The 20,612-nt window shown below is 41.4% G+C and overlaps 1 protein-coding gene across 1 annotated transcript in view; it reads left to right on the top strand.

Moving 5' to 3' along the window:
- LOC124787608 (venom carboxylesterase-6-like) overlaps window positions 1-20,612 on the top strand; it is a 152,074-nt gene that overhangs the window by 72,801 nt on the left and 58,661 nt on the right. The window contains exon 6 of the mRNA XM_047254359.1: window positions 1,006-1,162. Coding sequence (XP_047110315.1) covers window positions 1,006-1,162 — 157 coding nt within the window. The remainder of the gene's footprint in view (window positions 1-1,005; window positions 1,163-20,612) is intronic.

Raw genomic sequence — 20,612 nt, 5'->3', positions numbered from 1 at the left:
GTCATAACGAATTTTTTTTAATGTGTAGAACAGATGAATGAAGTAAATATTTGCAACAGGAGTAATGTTGAATCACAATAATCTATAATGTTTCCATATTCCAAAGTAGCACTGCAGTTCTGTTTGAAACGAAACAGCTTTTAGATGGGCATGTAACTGAAACTGACAGCATGTTTAGTAGCTTCTTTGCCCAAATTCGGACAAAAGTAATACTTACAAGGAAGGAGTGTAGAAAACATCAGTACTAGCAAATATCCCGCGGTAGATCCCGGAAATGTATTTATCTTGGACGGAATGTTATGTATGATGATAGGAGTGAGAAACTCATAGAGAAGTTTGCTACAGGTAAGGAAAATAGTTATGTATAAATGTCTGTGATGTTCAGTCATACGTTTGAGGTAGAGATGCAGTATTACATATTGAACACAGTATGGGACAACAGGTAATGAAACTGGAAATATTTCAAATGTGAGTTTGCCTAAGAACGTCACAGTCTTACGTACATAACAAAAAGCTAAGAGGAAGAACATGAAAACTACGGCGACCTTACAGAGTATGTGTAGGGATTTCTTCAAATATGTAAATGTAAAATGTAATGCACTATATGTCATTTTCAATAACTAAAGTAAAAAATAAAATGTACTAATCCACTGACTCTGATAAAGTAACACAGTACGTTAAGTATTAATTCTATTGTTATCAGCATTGTCATCTTTAACGTCCTTACTCCATCTGCAGAATCTATGTTCAGTGTTATATTATTTTTTTGAAAAGAAACTTTTGGGAAGGATGCCTGTTTGAATGTAACAGAAAACGTGCTGTGTCTAGACTCGCCGGATAAAAACTCATGAATATATCGTTATAGTAAATGCATTTGGATGAATAAATAACAACACAAAATTACGAAGGAAGACATCCTATTTACTTCTTACGATGAAATTTTTAGATATATTTCTTACGCCGTGTCTCTCATTTTTAATAATATATGATCAAATTCTCTTCCAGGAATGGCGATTCAGTCCCCTGATGCCACTTCGACCAGTGGTGGAAGGCGAGGGAAAGGACACATTCCTGGTTAAGCACCCCGTGCATCTCGATCTTCTTACGCCTGTCCCATGGCTTATAGGAGTCACTAAGGATGAGGGATGCGTGTTCATAGCAGGTGACACTTTTCATGTTATCGGAAACTCATATGTGTACTACATACAAAGTAATTCTTCGAGCTCAGAGGAATGCAAATGTTCAGATTCGCTAGAAATGAAGTACATGCCTTCATACTCTGTCACTAACCTAAATCCTAATCTGCCTTCTTTATTACTTTACCATTTTACCTTCGGCGATGTTGAGTTAGTAAACTATTTTAGTAATAAATGTACAATTCGGCATGATTTTCTATACAAAACCTTGTAACTAATACTCATCATCCACAACCTCATTCGTATATCTAAGATCTCGACGAGATAACAATCAGCAGTCCGACAACAGTGTTAGAATCCTTCTTCCACGTTCACCGCCGTATACAATTTTATCAAAAATCAGCCAATGTGGATGAATCATGGAAGTCCCTCTTCAAAAAGAGCCATTTGACGAAATAAAATAGTGCCATTGTACTAAGAAAAACTATTCGCAAGTGTACATCATGGAGACGCATTCTACAAAAGTGGAACTGAAAACACGGAAGAAAAAATGAAGATTATGAAATACGGTACTAGAATAGATGAATTGCGAACGAGTACCAGAAAAGCTACGTAAGTAAAGTGCGAAAATTCCGGAAATGATATTTCGAACAGGTAACGAGCCGTAGAATACGAGCTACAGACTAAAGCAGAGACAACCGCGATGTACGATGTATCCTCTCATTTACAATGGGACTTCACATAATGTACATGATTTTAAATTTAAAGAATATTGTCCTTTTGTTTTCATATAGGATACCCTTTTTATAACATCTCCTTTGATAACATAAATTTTTGTTGATGCACAGTCATCTGCTCTTGGCTTTTTCGCGACAGCTTCATTTACTGCTGTTGTATCTGCAGTAATTACTTTTGGTTTTAGAGAAAATTCAACGAACCGTGATTCAGTATCAAAAACTTTCACAAGCGTTCAGCCTGCCTGTGAAGCACTCCGTACTACTCCGTGATGCCCGTTTACTTGTTTCCAGGCCGATGCACCATTTTGTAACATTCTCGAGGCGAATATACCACTTTGTAACATCCCCTCTGTGGAATGACAAACCCTAACTTATAACGTACTGGACCCCTTGGGCTGTCTGGCACAATAGGTGGTAGATTTACAGTGGTGCGTGGCAGGTCCTCTTTGTGACTTACCTGCACGGTGGCAGCGTAGTAAGCCTCCGCACTTTCTCGACCTGTAATCTTACCTGCCCTTACCTGCAGTTCAGCCGCTCATACGTTATTTGGCACCCTGTGGATTCTGGACCGCTGTCGGATACCGATTGCATTTGGCTGTTGTCTCACTCAGGCTAATCCCAACTGTGATCATATTAATGGGAGTTGAAACGCCCTATCCCGACAATGTCGAATTTTTTGACTTGGCTTCCCTGTATTTCAGGAACCACTGTAGTCACTGACATGAAACTCTTACACGACATTAAACTGTGTGTTGTGAGTCTACTGAAGAGTAATAATTGCATTTCAGCGACTGCTTTCGGAAATAAATTTTTTTAATTACACAGTTAAAATTTTGTGTACTTTTTTGCACGTTATCCTAAATAATTTTAATTATACATAACACTATGGTCTTCGTTTAGTTCAGTAGACACGGGATATGTATGGTACTATTCCCTGAAAATTTGGATACTCTACTCGAAGTGGTTTCTGAGATTTAGGGTAAAATGCAACAGAAAATGTAAACTTTCAGGAACTGATTCTGAAGTTTGAAAAGACTGTAACTCAATTAATAGATGTTTATTTTTTTTATTTTTAGTCACCCAGAAGTACCCTGCATCATACTGTATATATCAACCTCTTGATCTTTTTACAAGTTTTTTCTTCTTTTTTCTGTGGCCAAATGTGCTGGTTTATCAATGCGAACCTTCTCCATCGGTTCAAGTTCTCTGATGCAATTTGCTCCGCGATTAATTCCCATGTGTTGTAGCACTTTCACCCTACCAATCTTGCCATCGTTAAAAGCAATAACAGCACCACTGCCCCCCCCCTCCTCCCGATTTAGTGTCTTCTTTCGAACAAAAACATTTTTTGGTCAGCGAGTCCATACAAGATTATTGACCGACTTATTGGGATTTTGAGTCTGACTGTGCAGACACTTCTTCAGTAATTCAGAATTTGCCAGGTCTCTGTAAATAGGTTTTATGATATCCATGACTGCTGCTTGGATGGAATATTTATGGCTGTAGAACTGTTTGAGGACTGGGCATTGGGATAATTGCATCACTAATCAGGTCCAGGAGGGCAAAGGTGGTGTACTGGTTTCCCGTCAGTTGACAATGTGTGAAAGAAGGTAGCCCACACTGCCTGCGTCATTTTCAACAAATCCTCAGTATTATTTCTAATGGCCAACCCATAATACTGCTGTAGTTCATTAATCATTTTGTCTCTCAGACTGTCTCTTATGGTTTTCCCATCAGAAAGTTTCTTGTCTGTCAAACTTCGTTTCAGCTTCCTCAACCTGGTGCCCATCCTCTTTTGGACATGACCAACACATTCCAGCTTTGTGATAATCTTCTCACCATAAAGCTGAGCGGCTACTACACTTTTATATGCTTTTGAGTCTCCATCACCTAAGAACTTAGTGTAACACATTCCCATGTCGTTCATAGATCGACTAAAAAATTCAGTAGCTGCGGAGGCCTCTATAGCAGCAGTTGTTCCTTCAAAATTTCTCCCTCAGATATACCCTTCTTCATTCCCTGATTTTCAGTTATAACAACGTTTGGTTAAAATCTGGAAATCTATTACCTTTCCAGTATTCACACTGGTCACTGTAGCAACAGAATTCCTAGAACTGTAGCCATACTCCTGCCAAATGCCATCACAAGCTACTGGTATATCAGTCATATCATCATTTATTTCAACAGCTTCGTTTGCACCACCCGTCATTGACTCACGTGCAACAGATTCCACAGCAGCTCTAATAAATCGTGCATACTTGTCGATTTTTACAAGGTGGGAGTGGCATATTCATCATGGCACACATTTTTTCTGCTGCAGTGTGTCCTCTGCCAATAGCTATCAATCCATAAAAACACCTAACATTTACTTCTAACAATTATCTTCAAACTTATCAGAATTCCAAAATGAATGAGTGTATTTGCAACTGGCATGATTAATAATAAGTTTCCTGGCTAGTCCACTTGATACCTCACTGACTTCATGTAAACTAACTGGCCCTCCACATATTTTACAACACACACATTCACCTAATACCCTTGTTAGGATGTGTAAATCTATCAGAATAGAATCTAACCTACCATTTACATCACTTTCGTTTTGAGAAAACTGTGCCTCACTACGTTTTATTTTAATATTCGAAGCACTAATGGGTGTTTCTGTAGATACTGACAAGTCTGGCTGTATTTCATTGCCTGTAATGTTTCCCTTTATTCGAAAATTTATTACTATGAAACCCACATTCCTTAAAAACACTTCATTTTGGCGTCGTACTTTATTTTTCGAGAGATCTACCAATCAATTCATCACTTTTCCTCGTAAAAACTTTAGCACTTCGACATACAACGCGTGTTTATGCTATGAAACGATAAGATATTGTTTTTGACAGTATTACCAATACAAACACGTAATTTAACCTTCATAACACAGCAAACCACAGCCCTATATATAAAAACACCGATTTTATTAGATCTTGAAGTAATTCATATAAAAATTTTAACGTTTTCAACTAGTGTAGATTATATTAAAAAAAATACTTCCAATGTGAATTTATAAGTGATATATATATATAATTTTATTCGAAAAATTACAAGTTTTATAACGAGATAAAAATCCAAAAATGTGAAAAACATTTTTTTTCCATTCTAACTCCCCCTAGTACAATTCACTCAGCTTCCACATAGGTCTTTTAATGCACAATGCCAGGATCTTGTGTTACTAGATGCCACAGAACTCAGTCTTTACTTACACTTGATACCCCACTTAAAAATAAGCATGATCATAACCAGTTGGCCATAATGATCGTTGGCAGAAAACAAACATAGGAGGAGCGAGCACTGCAGCTGACTTACCATGTTCAATGACTGTCGTGCTGTTGTTGCACGCAATAAGCTTTGCTCAGTTAACTATTTGTGTCTATGCCTCAGTAATTGTCACATATTAAGATAAACATTCATTCACAGTCAAAATAACTTCACCACCTACGCGAATGTTACTTTGTCGTGTTCTTATTCAGATTTAGCCAAAAACCGAAGCTTAGTTGGAAATCTTGTGGGAGCGCAACTGCGGGCCATCCGTACTGCTCCACGGTCGAACTGTTAGTCCTGAACAATGGCGTGCTGTCTGCCCTTCTCCCCCACTAAACCGTCTGAGACATCAGCTACCATCTCTTCCCTTAAAACAGACACATTTTACCATTTAATTTTCCAGTTGCTTTCTGCGCATACACGCTTTCGATTTACACTCTTCTACAAGTTTTACTCTGGCCCTCTGCTCTAATTCAATGTTCTTTCCAACGAACTACTCCTGGCTTTTCAGTGTCCTTCAGCCTTCACGTTCTTGCAAGTCATCGTGCTGGCCTACCGCGCCCGACTCGGCACTTACCGTGACCCTTCGGCACGCTACCTCCGCTCTGGTGGTCAGTCTGTCAGTGATCCCACTGCATTCTAACCGGCGCTCACTTAATTGAAAAGGCTAGAGCTTGAGTTTCATTGCCCGCACAACAACCGGGTTTCTTTCTAAAGCCACCTCATATTCTTAGATGTCAAATGAAATTCTGAAAACTATTACTTATCTGAAGTGTGTTCATTCGAGCACAGCACATTGCTACATTCCACCCTGTCTGCATTTTTTGTGTAAAATAAGCTTGCCTTTTTCGGAAACAGTATACATAGGTATGTTAACTATGTAGTGCTTTAAAATTATGCCTTTATGATTACCCAATTTCAAATTTTCACTTCTTCATTTCTCATTTGGTACACCTTCAGTCTTCTAATTCGATGATTAAGCTTAATACTACTGATTCTCATTTCTCCTGCCAAGACACCAATTTCCATCCCACTTAATACTGATTTTACTTAAATACTAGACACCAAGAACTTTCTTAATAAATGCTATACAGACAGTAAATCTGCACTATGGCTATTACCATTTTACGACTCCAGTTTCCAATTATTGTCTTTGGTTGCCTGTCACACCAGCTGTGAACTTACGAACTTACTGATTTGAGGCCTCAGCAGCATTCATGCCATCTCTTAGACTTATCTGTTCAAATGGCTCAAATGGCTCTGAGCACTATAGGACTCAACATCTGAGGTCATCAGTCCCCTAGAACTTAGAACTACTTAAACCTAACTACCCTAAGGACATCACACAGATCCATGCCCGAGGCCGGATTCGAACCTGCGACCATAGCGGTCCCTCGGTTCCAGACTGAAGCGCCTAAAACCGCTCGGCCACACCGGCCGGCCGTTTATATCTGTTACTTTATCTTATAAACTACCCCTTTATTCACGACTTTTACATTGGCTTATTACTTTTGTGTGTCTAGCAGAAGCGCACTTTCAGCTACTCTCTTGTGCTCTGGAATTTTTGCATCACTTTAATATACCTAATATATGTACAAGACTATTCTAATGTGTCTCTGGATCTCATGGCTGCTCAGTCCATTCCACACATCTTACAGGAATCTACTTTCACGTCTTACAGCTGCATCATAGCGTCTTGCTCACATAACTAGTACTACAGGAAAACTTAAACTTAGTGCTTGTTTAACAGTTAGTGCTTTCTGTGGGCTCTAATTATTATTCCTCATCTTTGCTCTCTACTTTCAATTTGTCTCCCATACCAGCAGTGCTTTGCGTATAGTACTATATCTTCCTTCATCCTAAACTTTAAATCTTTTCTTTAAATTCTCCTTTACCGCAGGTAAATTCTGTTACTTTCCATTTCCACAATTACTTCTCTCGATTCGGACCCTTTCTCCTCCCTCCTTTTACCCTCCTGTGAAGAATCCTTGATGGACAATTGGTTAGTAGAAGAGATTGAAGCACAGAGAGGAAGAACTGCTTCAGACTGATGAGGTGCGCACAGTCGCAAACTGTGATGTCTCTCCAAGACTGAGAGACTCCCTACGCTAAATTATCTTTCTCTCCACTCACGTACCTCTTCAATTCTGTTACATTCTATAGTACAAAAACTCGTTTCCAACCAGGATAGCCATTAACATCTGGTGAACTCTCCACCAAAAATGAGCCATACACTAGCAGAAATTTCTTTATCTCTTGGGACACCTTTTTCAATCGCTCTTTGATCTTGACCAGTACCAAATTCACAGTTCCCTGAGGCCTAGCATCATATCTTTTCTTTCTTTCAGCTGGCCGTCGACGCATTCTTTCTCTGGCCAACTTTTCTATTTCATCTTTAGCTAGAACTCTGCTCACCGGAAAAACTACTTCACCCCCAATAACATTCGTTGGCTTATGAACAAACATTAATTCACATGGTGCAAAACCTGTTGCTTCATACCATACATGATTATCTCTTCAAAATTTACAATTTACCCAGGTTGTGTTTCTCCTGTGACAATAAGTCCTACATAACGGGATCAACTCCTTCATAAGCCGCTCATTGGAGTTCCCTTGAGGGAAATATGGCCAAATTTCTTACATGTCTCAGTCCATGTCGCTCCAGCATTTCTGTAAACATTTGGGATGTAAACTGAGGAACATTGTCTGACAATAAAGCAGCTGGCTTCCCCACCTGCACAAAATATTTTTTTTCCAGTTTTTCAGTCAATATCCTGACATTCGCCTTCCTGACTGGGCGCAACAATACGTGTTTCGCAAACACATCTAACACTACAAACCCCTGTATACTGGGAGGGGTCAAAACAAGTCCACTGCTATTAATTCTCGTGGTCCGTCTACTCTCACATTCTGTCGCAAACCTTGAATGCGGACTGTAACTGCTTTCATCTTTTGACATTGATCAGAAGCTTCGACTCGTCTCTGCACACTGCGCCACATGTTCTCAAATATTACCACTTTTTGTAACTATGCAATGCACTTTCGTGCCCCATAATGTCCGTAACTTTCGTGCACTATGTCTATTAATTCATCTACAAATTGCTTCGGAAAACAGATTTCCAAGCCTCCTGATCCTCTCTCCTCCTCCTAAACAAAGCCCTTTGAGTTTTATAAAATATTTTCACGTTGCGATGTTGCTTTGATCATCAAATTTGCTTATCAATATTAAATGTTCGTTCTGATCCTGCTTTCTTCTTATATTCTTACACACTCGCCTAATTACGGCCTCATGTGTAGATCCTCTCATCATCAACAACCTCAAACCATCAAAGTTTCCCTTTTTCTCAAGCTCTTTTATCCCTACCGGCATTCTGGATAATGCATTTGCAATAAGTTTATCCCGTCCTTTAATGTACTTAATTTCCGTATCAAACTGCTGTAGATACATCGTCCAACGTCCCAGTCTAGTATTACGCAAACGACATCTCTTCATAATGCTTAACGACCGATGGTCAGTAAGCACTGTTATTTGACGTCCCAACAAATAACCCTCAAACTTCCGAAAACCCTACAATACGACTAGGGCTTACTGTTCTGCAACACTGTACGTCATTTCCCTACTGAAATATTTCTACCCCAATGCCATAGCCACAAGAATCTGAAGACATGTAGAAAGGTTTACTGAAATCTGTATGATACAGAATTTTGCTAGTTAATACTTGCATCTTCAGTTCCTGAAAAGCCATCTCACATATCTCGGACCACTTCCAGAGCAAATTATTTTTCAAAAACTCATTCAATGCTGGGTTATTAAATTCTTGTGACGACACAAAACGCTGATAGAACCCAAACAGTCCATACATAGCCCGCAAACCTTTCTTAGTCTTTGGCCAAGGAAACTCCTCGATGGCCCTAAGTTTTCTTTCTCTGGTTGTATTCCTGTTTGATCCATGATATGCCCCAGGAATTTAATCTTTCCCTTCAGCCAATCTATCTTACTAAAATTACTGTAAGTTTCATACTTTTTTCCAGTAATGTCCAATGCTGTTCCCACGTCTCTGTGGCTATTAATATATCGTCGACATACACAGTAAGCTGGTCCATTAGCTCAGGTCTCAACACCTGGTACATGGCTCTTACAAAGACACACACATAAATGTTAAGACCAAATGGCAAGATTCAAAATTAATAACAAATTCCTTTCTGCAGGAACGCTGTATATTTCCTAGATTGTTGTGATAACCTTATACCCCAATATCCACGGGTCACATCGACGGACGATAAAAATTTTACTCCATGGAACTTCTTGAAAAGTTCGTCTATCGATATAGGCCTATTGCATTCAGTCACCTCGCATCTAAGACAAGTCTCACACATCCACCCTTCTTGGGCACTACAAACAACGGATTGATATAGTCACTGCTTGCTCTTTCAATTACCCCCCTCCATGACAACATGCGGTCTCTCTCTTCTTGTACTGCTTTTGTCTGGGCAAACGGTATTACCTAAGTCTTGGGGGCATAGACCTCATGAGACTTAATAGCTAAACTGCACTCGAAATTCTGTACCTCAGCGGTGCATCATAAAAGACTCAACAATTCCGTTTTCAAATTTCACTCAGTTCCCTTTTCTGTTGTTCAGACAAACTCCCCAACTATGACACCCTTTCTTGTATTTTTCTTGAATAGTCTCCACCACATCCTTACCTCGACTTAAGCTATGTATCATTACTAATTTCACCTCTGCTGTAACGCCCCACTCTTCTATGTACTGTGCCTCCTTAGGACTATTAAATACCTCCTTTCTCCTAACAAAGGGGACCACTAGTTTTCTACCCCCTACTTGAAATCTCAACTGACAGTCCTCAAAATTTAGTTCACCTTTAAACACATCCAGGAAATCCACATCCACTAATAACTCTACATTCAAACTGGGAATGAGAAGAAAGAATGAGAATGTTCTACCTTTAGTCTTCCTAACTGCACTGGCTTCTACTACTTCCTGTCTACTAGCCTTTGACAACTTTCCAGTAGCACCAAATATTTTCACTGAGGACACTGTCACACTGCCACATCTTTTTCTGACAAACTTGCAAAGTACTCTCCGGAAATTTCCGATCCGCTGTCCACTTAGACATGACTTATCACTCCTCCAACCTACACCTCGACAACAGGCTCAATATCTGCGACCATGGAAATAGCTTCCTTCTCCACTAACAAATCGGCAATTGTCTCTCGTCGGTCAAATTATGGAATAACTCTTAACATTTCCGGATTAAAATTTACATACTGGCCTACTCGAAGGACCTTCAAGCAATCTGTCGTGAAGCGAGAGTTCACACATACACTCAACTTCTGCCCATTCAGCGCGAGTTTCGAGGAGCTCAACTCCATCGTTTAACCTTAAAGGTTGCCAATGTTGCTTATCTCCATCAAATATGAACTAAAAGGCAACGTCGCTCACTCACTCACGACTGCTGGCACGTTCCTCTAAGGGTTCCCCTATTGCAACATTAACATTACTCTCCGTACTGCCAGATTGCATATTTACTCCTGAATTACATAGTTCCCACACTCTTTGTCTAAACGAGATGTTACTATTTTTATTGCCCGACGGTCTGGATGTCGTCTCCTCACAGTCCTGCTATTCGTAGTTCGACCGCCTCCTGCATTTAACGCAGTGTTTCCATTACCCCTGGCGTGTTCGTGGCGTTGCCGATTGCCCGTAAGGGACCCCCAACTACCGTTCTTCTCTCTATCTCTCGCTCTCTCTCTCTCCTTCTACATTCGCTACACGTACATCTGCTGCCACCTGTGTCCATCCAGCACCAGCTGTCTCTCTCCCCTCCAGTGTAGTGGTGGGGAGCTCGTGAATGAGTCGTTCAAATGAACGCTTCACTCCAGTGAAGTGTGAACTAACCACTCAATTTCAATGAACTGGTACTTCAAACTCTCCACAGATAGTACACTCCACACTTTTTTTCTAGTTCGTTCTCTCACTCTCTTCCCCTCTCCCTCTCCCACTACATTGACGCTACGTCACTCATTCTCCCTTCACTTCAGTCCTCCCTCTACTGCCTGTCGACGAATCGCGCGGTGAAATACACTTACAACAACAGTTGCACTTTGCTTTCCCGTCACCTTAATCGGCGAAGAAACCCCAAATTTCACTACTTCTACGCGATCGCGAGTTGCTAGCCATTGTATAAGCGTGAACAGACACAAAAATTGCTTTCGGAATAAAATAAAGAGGGATTTTACCTGAAATCGTACCAGTGACTACAGGTGACAGTTTACGTTTTGAATTTAGAGGGTTATTATTCTCAACAAAAAAAAATCTACAGGAAAACTTCTGAATAATTACTTAACGTAGGTATATAGACTTTGTGACAGTGGTAAACATACTCATTCTATTTTGGATTAAATTTTAAAAGGAACGTAAAATTGGACTTAATTTCGTTAGTAGCCCTAGTTTACAGTCCATAAACCAACAAATAAGGTTTCACTTGGCAGATGAAGACTCTTTTTGGCGCTTCATGAAAAAATGTCGAGCAAGGTTAAACGTAATACCTTCTTTATATGTGACAGGCTTCTCTATTTATCTTTCCTTTGTCCCCTTCGACCATGCTGTATTTAAGTTACCTCAGACGCTGTAAGACGCAAAACGTTACGTGGACGTTACTTCATAGTTCGGCCATCTGTTAGTAAAATTATGAAGTATTACGAAGCTTTATTGTACGAGCGAGGCGAAGCGAGCGTAGCCGCGGCTGAGCGGCGAACTGGACAACTTCGCCAGGCTTCCGTACTTCATGAATGAACTACTTCATTTGAACGCTTCACGGCAAAGAGTGAAATGAATGAAGTACTTCACGGGAATGAACGAGTTCGACCCATCTCTACTCCAGTGCACCTTGCCCAGTGTCACGGCCACCTCTTCGGCCTCCTTGATCTTTCCTTTCACTTTCCCCCGACGCCTACTCGGACGTGAACACCTGTTTCTATAGGGGCCCTTGCTGTGAGCTGCCTCTAGTCGGCCCATCACTCTGACACTATTTAGTTTAAACCCGCTCCTCTCTCTTCCCTACGCCTGTTTCTCGCATTCTGGGCACGAACGCCTCTCCTAACAAATCTTATCGGTCGTATATCTACTCGCATCAAAGACTGCTGTGCTGATTACTGCCGCGTAAATGTAAATGCTCGAGTCTTTCTAAGAAACTCAAATATTTTTCATAGCTGTCCCGTGGTGCTGCTACCAGTTTCTTCCCGACATAAAAAGGTAACATCCGCTCTATCTCAGTGGCAAACAACTCAACCGCCATAGCACCAACTACATGCTTTATGCAGCGCCACCACCTATCACAAAACTGTTTCATAATGCCACACTCTGCGTGGTACTTCCTGCCTCCCGAAAAGTCCTCTAACAATTATTGCTGAATTTCTCAAAATGGTTCAAATGGCTCTGAGCACTATGGGACTTAACATCTGAGGTCATCAGTCCCCTAGAACTACTTAAAATCTAACTAACCTAAGGACATTACACACATCCATGCCCGAGGCAGGATTCGAACCTGCGACTGTCGCGGTTGCGCGGTTCCAGACTGAAGCGACTAGAACCGCTCGGCCACCACGGCCAGCTGCTGAATTTCTCATACCAACATTCTTCTAAAAACCTTTTCTTAAAATCTGTGAAATCTTTGTACTCAATAGCCACTTCATTAGTCCACTGAAATGCGTCACCCCATAAGTGAAGCACTAAGTATGAAATTCGCTCTTTTTCCGTCCAGTACTCTGGCACTACCCCATCAAATTCGTTAAGGAATATTTTAGGATCAATGGTTCCCTGAGGCTCAAAGGTACTAAACTTACGACACTGAATAAATGCTGGTTCTGCTGAATTGCTTGACAAAATCTGACCTGCAATTGTGGCCAGTTTAGCAATTGTTTGCTCATTTTGCAATATTCGAGTGTCCATCTGCGGATTATGGACCTCTTGATGTTTCTCAAACGAGTCACACTTTGCTCGACTAGCGGCCAACGCCTGAATCGTATCCTTAACAAACAACTTAAAACTAGTGTCTTATTCAGCTCTTGTCTTACCACTTATATTACCCACTTCAGTATTCATTTTCATTTCGAAATCCTCTGTTTACCTTCCAACTCAGTTGTGAAGATCTGATACGGACTAGCATACTCACTGAATGCTTTGGCTACTTTATCTAACTCCCCCCCCCCCCACCCCTTGTGCCGTTCAGCACATTCCTTTATCACTTGATCGAGATCAGTACCCACTTTATCTACTACTACTTGTTGTAGTTTAATGTCTACTTGTTGCTCCAACTGCAGCTTACACTGACTGAACTGCCCAGTGATCTCTTTCTACACCTCCTCACACAAACTCGCCACTTCCAATGCAATACTGGAGCTTAGTTGTTCATTCGCTTGCTTAATACGATTGTGATTTCTTCCCGAAACTGCATCAAAGTTGCAAGAATTGACAGCAAGGAGACATTTTTCTCTTCCCCTGGTGCTGATAAAATCATCTGGCTTGCTGATGATTCTGACCTGCCTGGAGTAGCCTTAACCCCTTCAGAGATTGCTTCACTCAATTTTAGTGTCTGTTCGGTCTCTACTTTGCTGTCCACCGCCAATAAAATTCTCATTGAATGCAGATCTGGGCTAAATACATCTGTACTGTTTAATTCCCACGTTATACTACTCTATTTATCTGTATCATCACCATCACCCTTGGCTTTCCCTGCTATGCTACTTTTATCCTGCTCAGTCATTCTATTTCCTAAACTTAGAACGCTGTTCAGTAGTTGGTATGCAATTTGGTTTCTTAGCTTTCGATGATTTCTCCACGTACTGTTTGGTTGCTGTGCTCTCTGTGTTGGTCTGCTATCGCCATCCTCTTTGCGCAGTGCTTCTGCACCTGCTCCACCCTTGCGCGGTCTGCTGTCCGCTGGTCTTCTGCTTCCACCATGCGCTGTCACCGTTTCTCTGTGTGCGGCCATTCAGCGCCCCCCAGCAAAGCTTTCCACACTGCGGCGCCCGCTTCTTTGTTACGCAGTGCGCTCCCGATTCAAAGCTACTACGCAGCCCTTTTTGACCAATACTGTCTCCACGTAGTAAGCATGCAAGCGAAACTACTGAGCCACTCCGCTGCTACAATTACTTACTATAATGCTTATTCCTTTGCATAAATTACACTGGCCAAAAACTCCATATACCATTCATATTCAGTAACGACTATTTGTCATATTTTATGTTGCTCTCACACTTTAATGACCATCTCTTGTAGCATTTCTTTCACAAGCTTCTAGCCAGCATGTAAAGGACTTTGTACCACTCCATGATGCATCTCTGTTTACTCGTTTCCCGGCTGATGCACCATTTTGTAACATCCCCGAGGCCGGTGTACAACTTCGTAACATCCCTTCTGCGATAAGACACAACCTAACGTATAACATACAGGACCCCTTGGGCTGCCTCGTATAGTAAGCAGTAGATTCACATGGGTGCGTGGCAGGTCCTCATTGTGACTTACCTGCGCGGTAGCAGCGAAGTCAGCCTCCACACTTTCTCGACCTGTAATATTACCTGCCCTTACCTGCAGTTCAGACGCTTGTACGTTATTTGGCACTCTGTGGATTCTGGACATAGTATATATGTAGAACTAAGGTTTTGGAAAGGAATTCCAATGTTAGTGAACAATGCAACGCAGCTCTGACAAAAGCAATTATATTCTAGAGACACGTTGGCCTCAAATTCCTTTGTTGCAATTTATTACAAACACATTGCAAAATCGTAGTTTGCATGCCAGAATCCAGACAGATAGCGGTCAGACGGATATGCCCCGCTAAGATGGGTTTACGACCGCTGTCGGGTACCGACTGCGAATGGTTGCTGTCTCAATCAGGCTAATCCCAACCGTGATCATATTCACGTCACTCATTAGTCATGTGGGTCTTTTAGTGCACAAGGACAGGATCTTGTATTACTGGATACTACGGAACTCAGTCTGTACTTACACTTGATACCTCACATAAAAATAAGCACAATCATAACCAATTGGTCTTAATGACCATTGGCAAAAAACCAAAATAGGAGGAGCGAGCACTGCAGATGACTTACCATGTTCAATGAGTGTTGTGTTGTTGCACGCAATCAGTTAACTATTTGTCTCTATGCCTCAGTAATTGTCACGTATTAAGATAAACTTCAGTTTCATTGCCCATACAACAACTGGGTTTCTTTCTGAAACCATCTAACAAACTTAGCTATCGCATGAAGTTCTTAAAACTGTCGCTTATCTGAAGTGTGTTCATTCGTGCACAGCACATTGCCACGTTTCAACAGGAATGTGACGTAAAGAAAATCACGAACTAATATTTCAAGTATCTATTTCGTGGATCAGCAACTAGCGAAAGCAAAATCATTCAGGGAAAAGCCTGATCATATACCAAGACACAACAAACGTAATACTGACGCAAGCAAGTAGGCGACTTCCAATGTGCAATCTTAAAACATACCAGTGGTATCGTATCACAGTATTGTGATGGAGTGTAAACATACAGGTTGTACGACTTTTCCCTTTGCTATAGCTGTCTTCTTCTCCTCTTACTCTCAGTGGAGAAAACTAGACGCCAGAGGGTCACGCGATGCCCCGTGTTTTTGGTGGCGTGCGGAGTGGGTCTGTGCTGTTACTCGCAGGCAGCACCGCCTGGACAGTAACGGCTGTCGGCTACCTGAGTTCATACCATCACGACATTGTCGTTATTATAGAGCGTTACACATAATGCTCTACATTGCATCGTTGCCTACACGTAAACTAAACACGTGGAATTCTCGAGGATGCTCTGAAATTTCTGTGGTGATGTCCTGTGTTTCTAGATAGTTAACGTTAACCTCGGTTATATGACACCTGTCTGTTACAGTTGCAGCCATTTTTCTAGCGGAAGATACTTTTTGTGTGTCTCGTAGCTTAAACATACAACTAACATCTCCTTTCACGACTCTGTATTAATATTTGCTCAGACATGAGTACAGTTTATGCTAGGGAACAAAATTTTGGCGATTATTACAGCAAAATCATTTTTCATGATACAGTTCAATCGCTATTTATTGGCGTCGTCCTTTTCTTTCACACAATGAAATTAGCACTGGTGAGACGGTTTACAGTTTTACTTTAATAATAATTTGACTCCGATCCCCCAATAGCAGCAATGTAGGCTGCTATAATCGAAAATTACTCAATAAATTCGAACGGAACCACACGTCCCACTGTCCTCTTTGTTCAAACAGTTTTGGTGCGAAATCACAGATCGCCACATGTTCACTTACGCCCATGTATACCTCGTAATTCGTACTCACACCAATAATCGTAGCACTTCCAGTTGACCACACTGCACACTTGCACTATTAAACAATAATATTTGTCGAAATAAATGGGCGCAAAAATTCTTACTCAAATGACGACATGGGCCACCCTCAAGTGGGGCTCGCTCGCCACCCACCCGCCAAACGACTGACCAACGACTGACCCCTGGCCAAGAAGGCTGCTCGCTTATATAGGCTCGGATGTTTACCCCCCCCCCTCCCCCCCCCCCCCATGTTATGCAGGTACCAATCTCACGAGTTAAGGTTACAAATTTTGACACACACATCTCTCAACAGAAATAAGTACACCATTGGAACCACGCTAAAAAGTACATCTTATTTACTATGTTACATTAAATTCCTAGGATTATTCTATGGCCCGTAAATCAAGTTTTACTCTTTGCAAAATTTCGCCACTTAGCACAAATTAGTTTGTTTACATCTGTGCTGGAAAGTTTTAACATAGAACTGAATATAGCACTGTTTATAGCCGTAATCTATAGCGATCTACACATTGGGCTGCTCAAAATCTTCATATCTATAATAATTAATTAATTATGGGCGATAAATGTTAATAATAATTTGCAAACAATGAAAACTATTCCATGTTAAGTGTGTAGTATAACTTAACTAGTTTAAAATAGTGTGATGCCGCCCAAAATATTATATAGTGTCGTTCTTTACGTCATGAATTTTCTTTTGAATTTTATAAACAATTTCCCATCAAACTTTGTGTATTGCTCTTTACGAGCTTAATTATTTATGAATCTTAACATATGACCATGACACTCGATCCGCTGTGACGAGACGTTTTTAATGAGCGCTCGCTCATCCCTGTAAGTTGTTATTTACTATTTTTATTATTCTTTCACTATTATTGATGTGAAACAATTTTGAAGTTACTATAACTTTTGCGTCTCGTGACTTAAGAATAAAGATCGATCTTTCAGAAGGTGCATATTGGTGACCACTATCCACTGCCGCATCGTTGTTCACCGTAAGTTACGTAGTTTTCTCGAAATACGCGAAAAACCAAACAATGCCCCAAGCTGCGGTCCACGTGGCCGCCAGGCGGAGGCATCCCGCCGACACGTTGCAAATCTCGCGCTTCCGCGAATGGCGCATCATGTCGCGCGCTCGCTCTCCACAAAGCAATCCTTGCATACAGGACCTATTCATCTAGTAACGGAGGTTTGTACCGTCTCAGCATGTTGGTTGATAATGGCCTATTTCTACCTATTTCAGATGAGAAGGTCTCAGTACAACCTCGAGCTATTCTCATCTGAAATGGTTTGTGCTAAAGTATGTTTACACATATTATGCAGATTAAATACTGATTGAGCACTTCATACATGGAATACATGAATTTTGCTTTTACATGAGAAATACACTTATGTTTGTAATATGTTAGTAGAAATAGAATACAGTTCATTGCTATTTGAATGCATTACTCCTTAAATAACTGTATGAATTACTGATATATAAAATTTATTGATTGTAGCTTTGAATAGAGAAGAGAATACACTTCTGTCTGGACACAATAAGACGAGAAATACATTACTGCTTGTGTGCACTATACTTTATACATATGCAGTATGTAATTGGGGAGGAGGAGCCTCGGAATAAAAGTTCTTCGAGCGTTCTCCTCCCAAGCGACATTACCTTATTACAACAGTCTTAGTATGTGGTGGTGGTGTTTATTTGTTTTATGATTGTTGTGTTGTTTGTGACGGTGTTGTGGGATGCAGTGTCATACATTGTAGATTTTGGTCCCTTACATGTTGATCCCTTCTGAGTCATGTACACTTAGTGTTCCTTCCTTGCTTTCGGAATCTGTGGTCGTGCTTGTGTCTCCCACGTGTTTTGTTGTGTTGTATGTGCTTGTCTACGCCTCCTTCCATATGGGTTCGGGCGCTTGTATTCTTCATGCAGAGTGTTCGATACAATATCGGCTACGCTATTTATTGTGTTCCAGACGTCGGGATTATTCTGGCGATGTCATTGTCGTTCTGTATAGGTCTCACTTGTGCTAGCGTGTTGCACAGCAGTGTGACATGTTATGGTGTCCCAGTTTCTTCGCATACGCATACTTCATCGTCGGTTAGTCCCATACCGTTTAAATGTACCAGATACGGCCCGTGGCCTGTCAGGAAATGGCCCATCCCTCGGCTTGGATCGCATTTTTCAGTTGTAGTCTTCCGCATACATCAGGAAAGAAAGAGTGTACCCGGCGACCCCTGTCAGATGGATCCCACTCTCTCTGCCATGTTTGAATCCGCCATTGTTTCATTTGTGTTTCGTTCATAATGTTGGTTCCCGTAATTTCAGTGACTTTATCGAGCCTCTCCCTCTTAAGGCAGTAATGTGCAGCTCCATAACGTATTGCAATGTCTATGGGGCAGGTCCCCATCACCATTCAAAGTGCCTCCAGTGACGTGGTATTGAAGGCTCCGCTCATTCTCAGGGGTACACTACGTTTACCTCGTCTTTCAATTGTCTTTATGTTCAGTCTGTGAGCCCAAGCACTTCCAGCGAAGCATTCGATGGATTCAAATACCGCAATGTGGCAGATTCTTATCATCTTAATAGGTAACTTTAACTGAGTCTTGCTAGTTTGTGCATAATTTTGGAGGCTTCGTCAATTGTCAATTTTATACGACGGTTGAAAGAAAGTTTTTGTCAAGACGCAATCGGAGATAACGTGTGGCTTGCTTCCTCTGTAAGCTTGTGTTTTCTAATTTTAGAATTGGATTCCTCTGTACTGCCCTTTGAGGAGCAAATATACAGTTTTGTTGGGAGCTATTTTTAATTTATTTTCTTTGCACCTACTGTTAATTTTCTGAAGCAGTTGCGTGCCTTTTGTCTCTAGTGCTGCTCCCGAGTTGGCTGACACAGCTACGAGCAGGCCACCTGCGTAAGACACCACACCCCTTACACTGTCGTCACTGTCCATGGCGTTCAGCAAGGGCTCGATTGGGATATCCCAGAATACTGGTCCGCAGCTCGAGCCCCTTCGTTATTGACAACCTTCCGTGTACCAGCCCTCTACTCCGCCACTCTGCCTCTGCAGTAGTCAAGGAGGCAGCTGTAGAGGGAAGTTAATAGCCTCATTTCCCTTAACCTGGTGGAAATGGATGGCCACCCAAGTTGTCAGAAGCTCCGGCTATGTCGATTAGTATGGCGGCCACGTAATTGTCGCTGATGCTATTTCTAACTGTCGGTGGTTGGTTGACGGCGTCTTCTATTGATCTACCTTCCCTGAAGCCGAATTGATGGGGCGTTACGCCGAGGAGGCGTCTGTGCAATTGTAAACGGTCACACAGCAGTCTTTTCTGTAACTTTCCGAGAGTGTTTAAGAGACAGATCGGTCGGTACGTTTTGGGGTCTGTTGGCTCTTTGTCTTGTGATTTCCTGATTATTACTACATTAGCAGTTTTCAGAGGTTTGGAACCCTGTGTGTCAGTAGTGGTGCCTCGTTGAACATGTTGGTAAGAAAAGGTGTAATTTGTGTTACGGTTTGTTTTAATGTTTCTGAAAGTATTTTGTATGGGACGGGTGCTTTTCTGTTTTTAAGCCTGCTGATTGCCGTCGCGACTTCTTCTTGCGTGAAAGGCATGGTTATGCTGTCACTGATGTGTGGTTACCTCATGCTCTCTCTTAGGTCAGCGTGGTGTCGCTCGTCTTGTGTGCGGTCGTCATCTGAGAGGAGCCTGTTCAGAAGATATTCTGCTGTGATTCTCCATTCTCTGCTCATTGTGCCTTCAGCTTCTTTTAGTGTTGACAGAACTGTAGGTTTCTTAACTCGTTCTGATTCTATCTTGAATGGTTGTCCCCAGATGTCGTTCTGTAGCTGGGGTTTTACAAAATGGGTCCAGTAGTCTTGCCTTGTTGTCTTTAGTTGTTTTTTGGTATTTCTGTTTAGCGTCATGGTACGGATCTAGTCTTATCTGTCTTTCAGGAGCTGTCTTTAATTGTTAGTAGTACTTTCTTTTGTCCAGTGAATCCTTCCTTAGTCTTGCCAGTTTTGTCAACCAGGTTTTGTTCTGTCTCCACCC

The sequence above is a fragment of the Schistocerca piceifrons genome, chromosome 3 (assembly GCF_021461385.2).
Source record: "Schistocerca piceifrons isolate TAMUIC-IGC-003096 chromosome 3, iqSchPice1.1, whole genome shotgun sequence".
Lineage (NCBI taxonomy): Eukaryota > Metazoa > Arthropoda > Insecta > Orthoptera > Acrididae > Schistocerca > Schistocerca piceifrons.
Note: the sequence above shows the minus strand (reverse complement) of the source record. Positions and strands in the feature narration are given on the sequence as shown.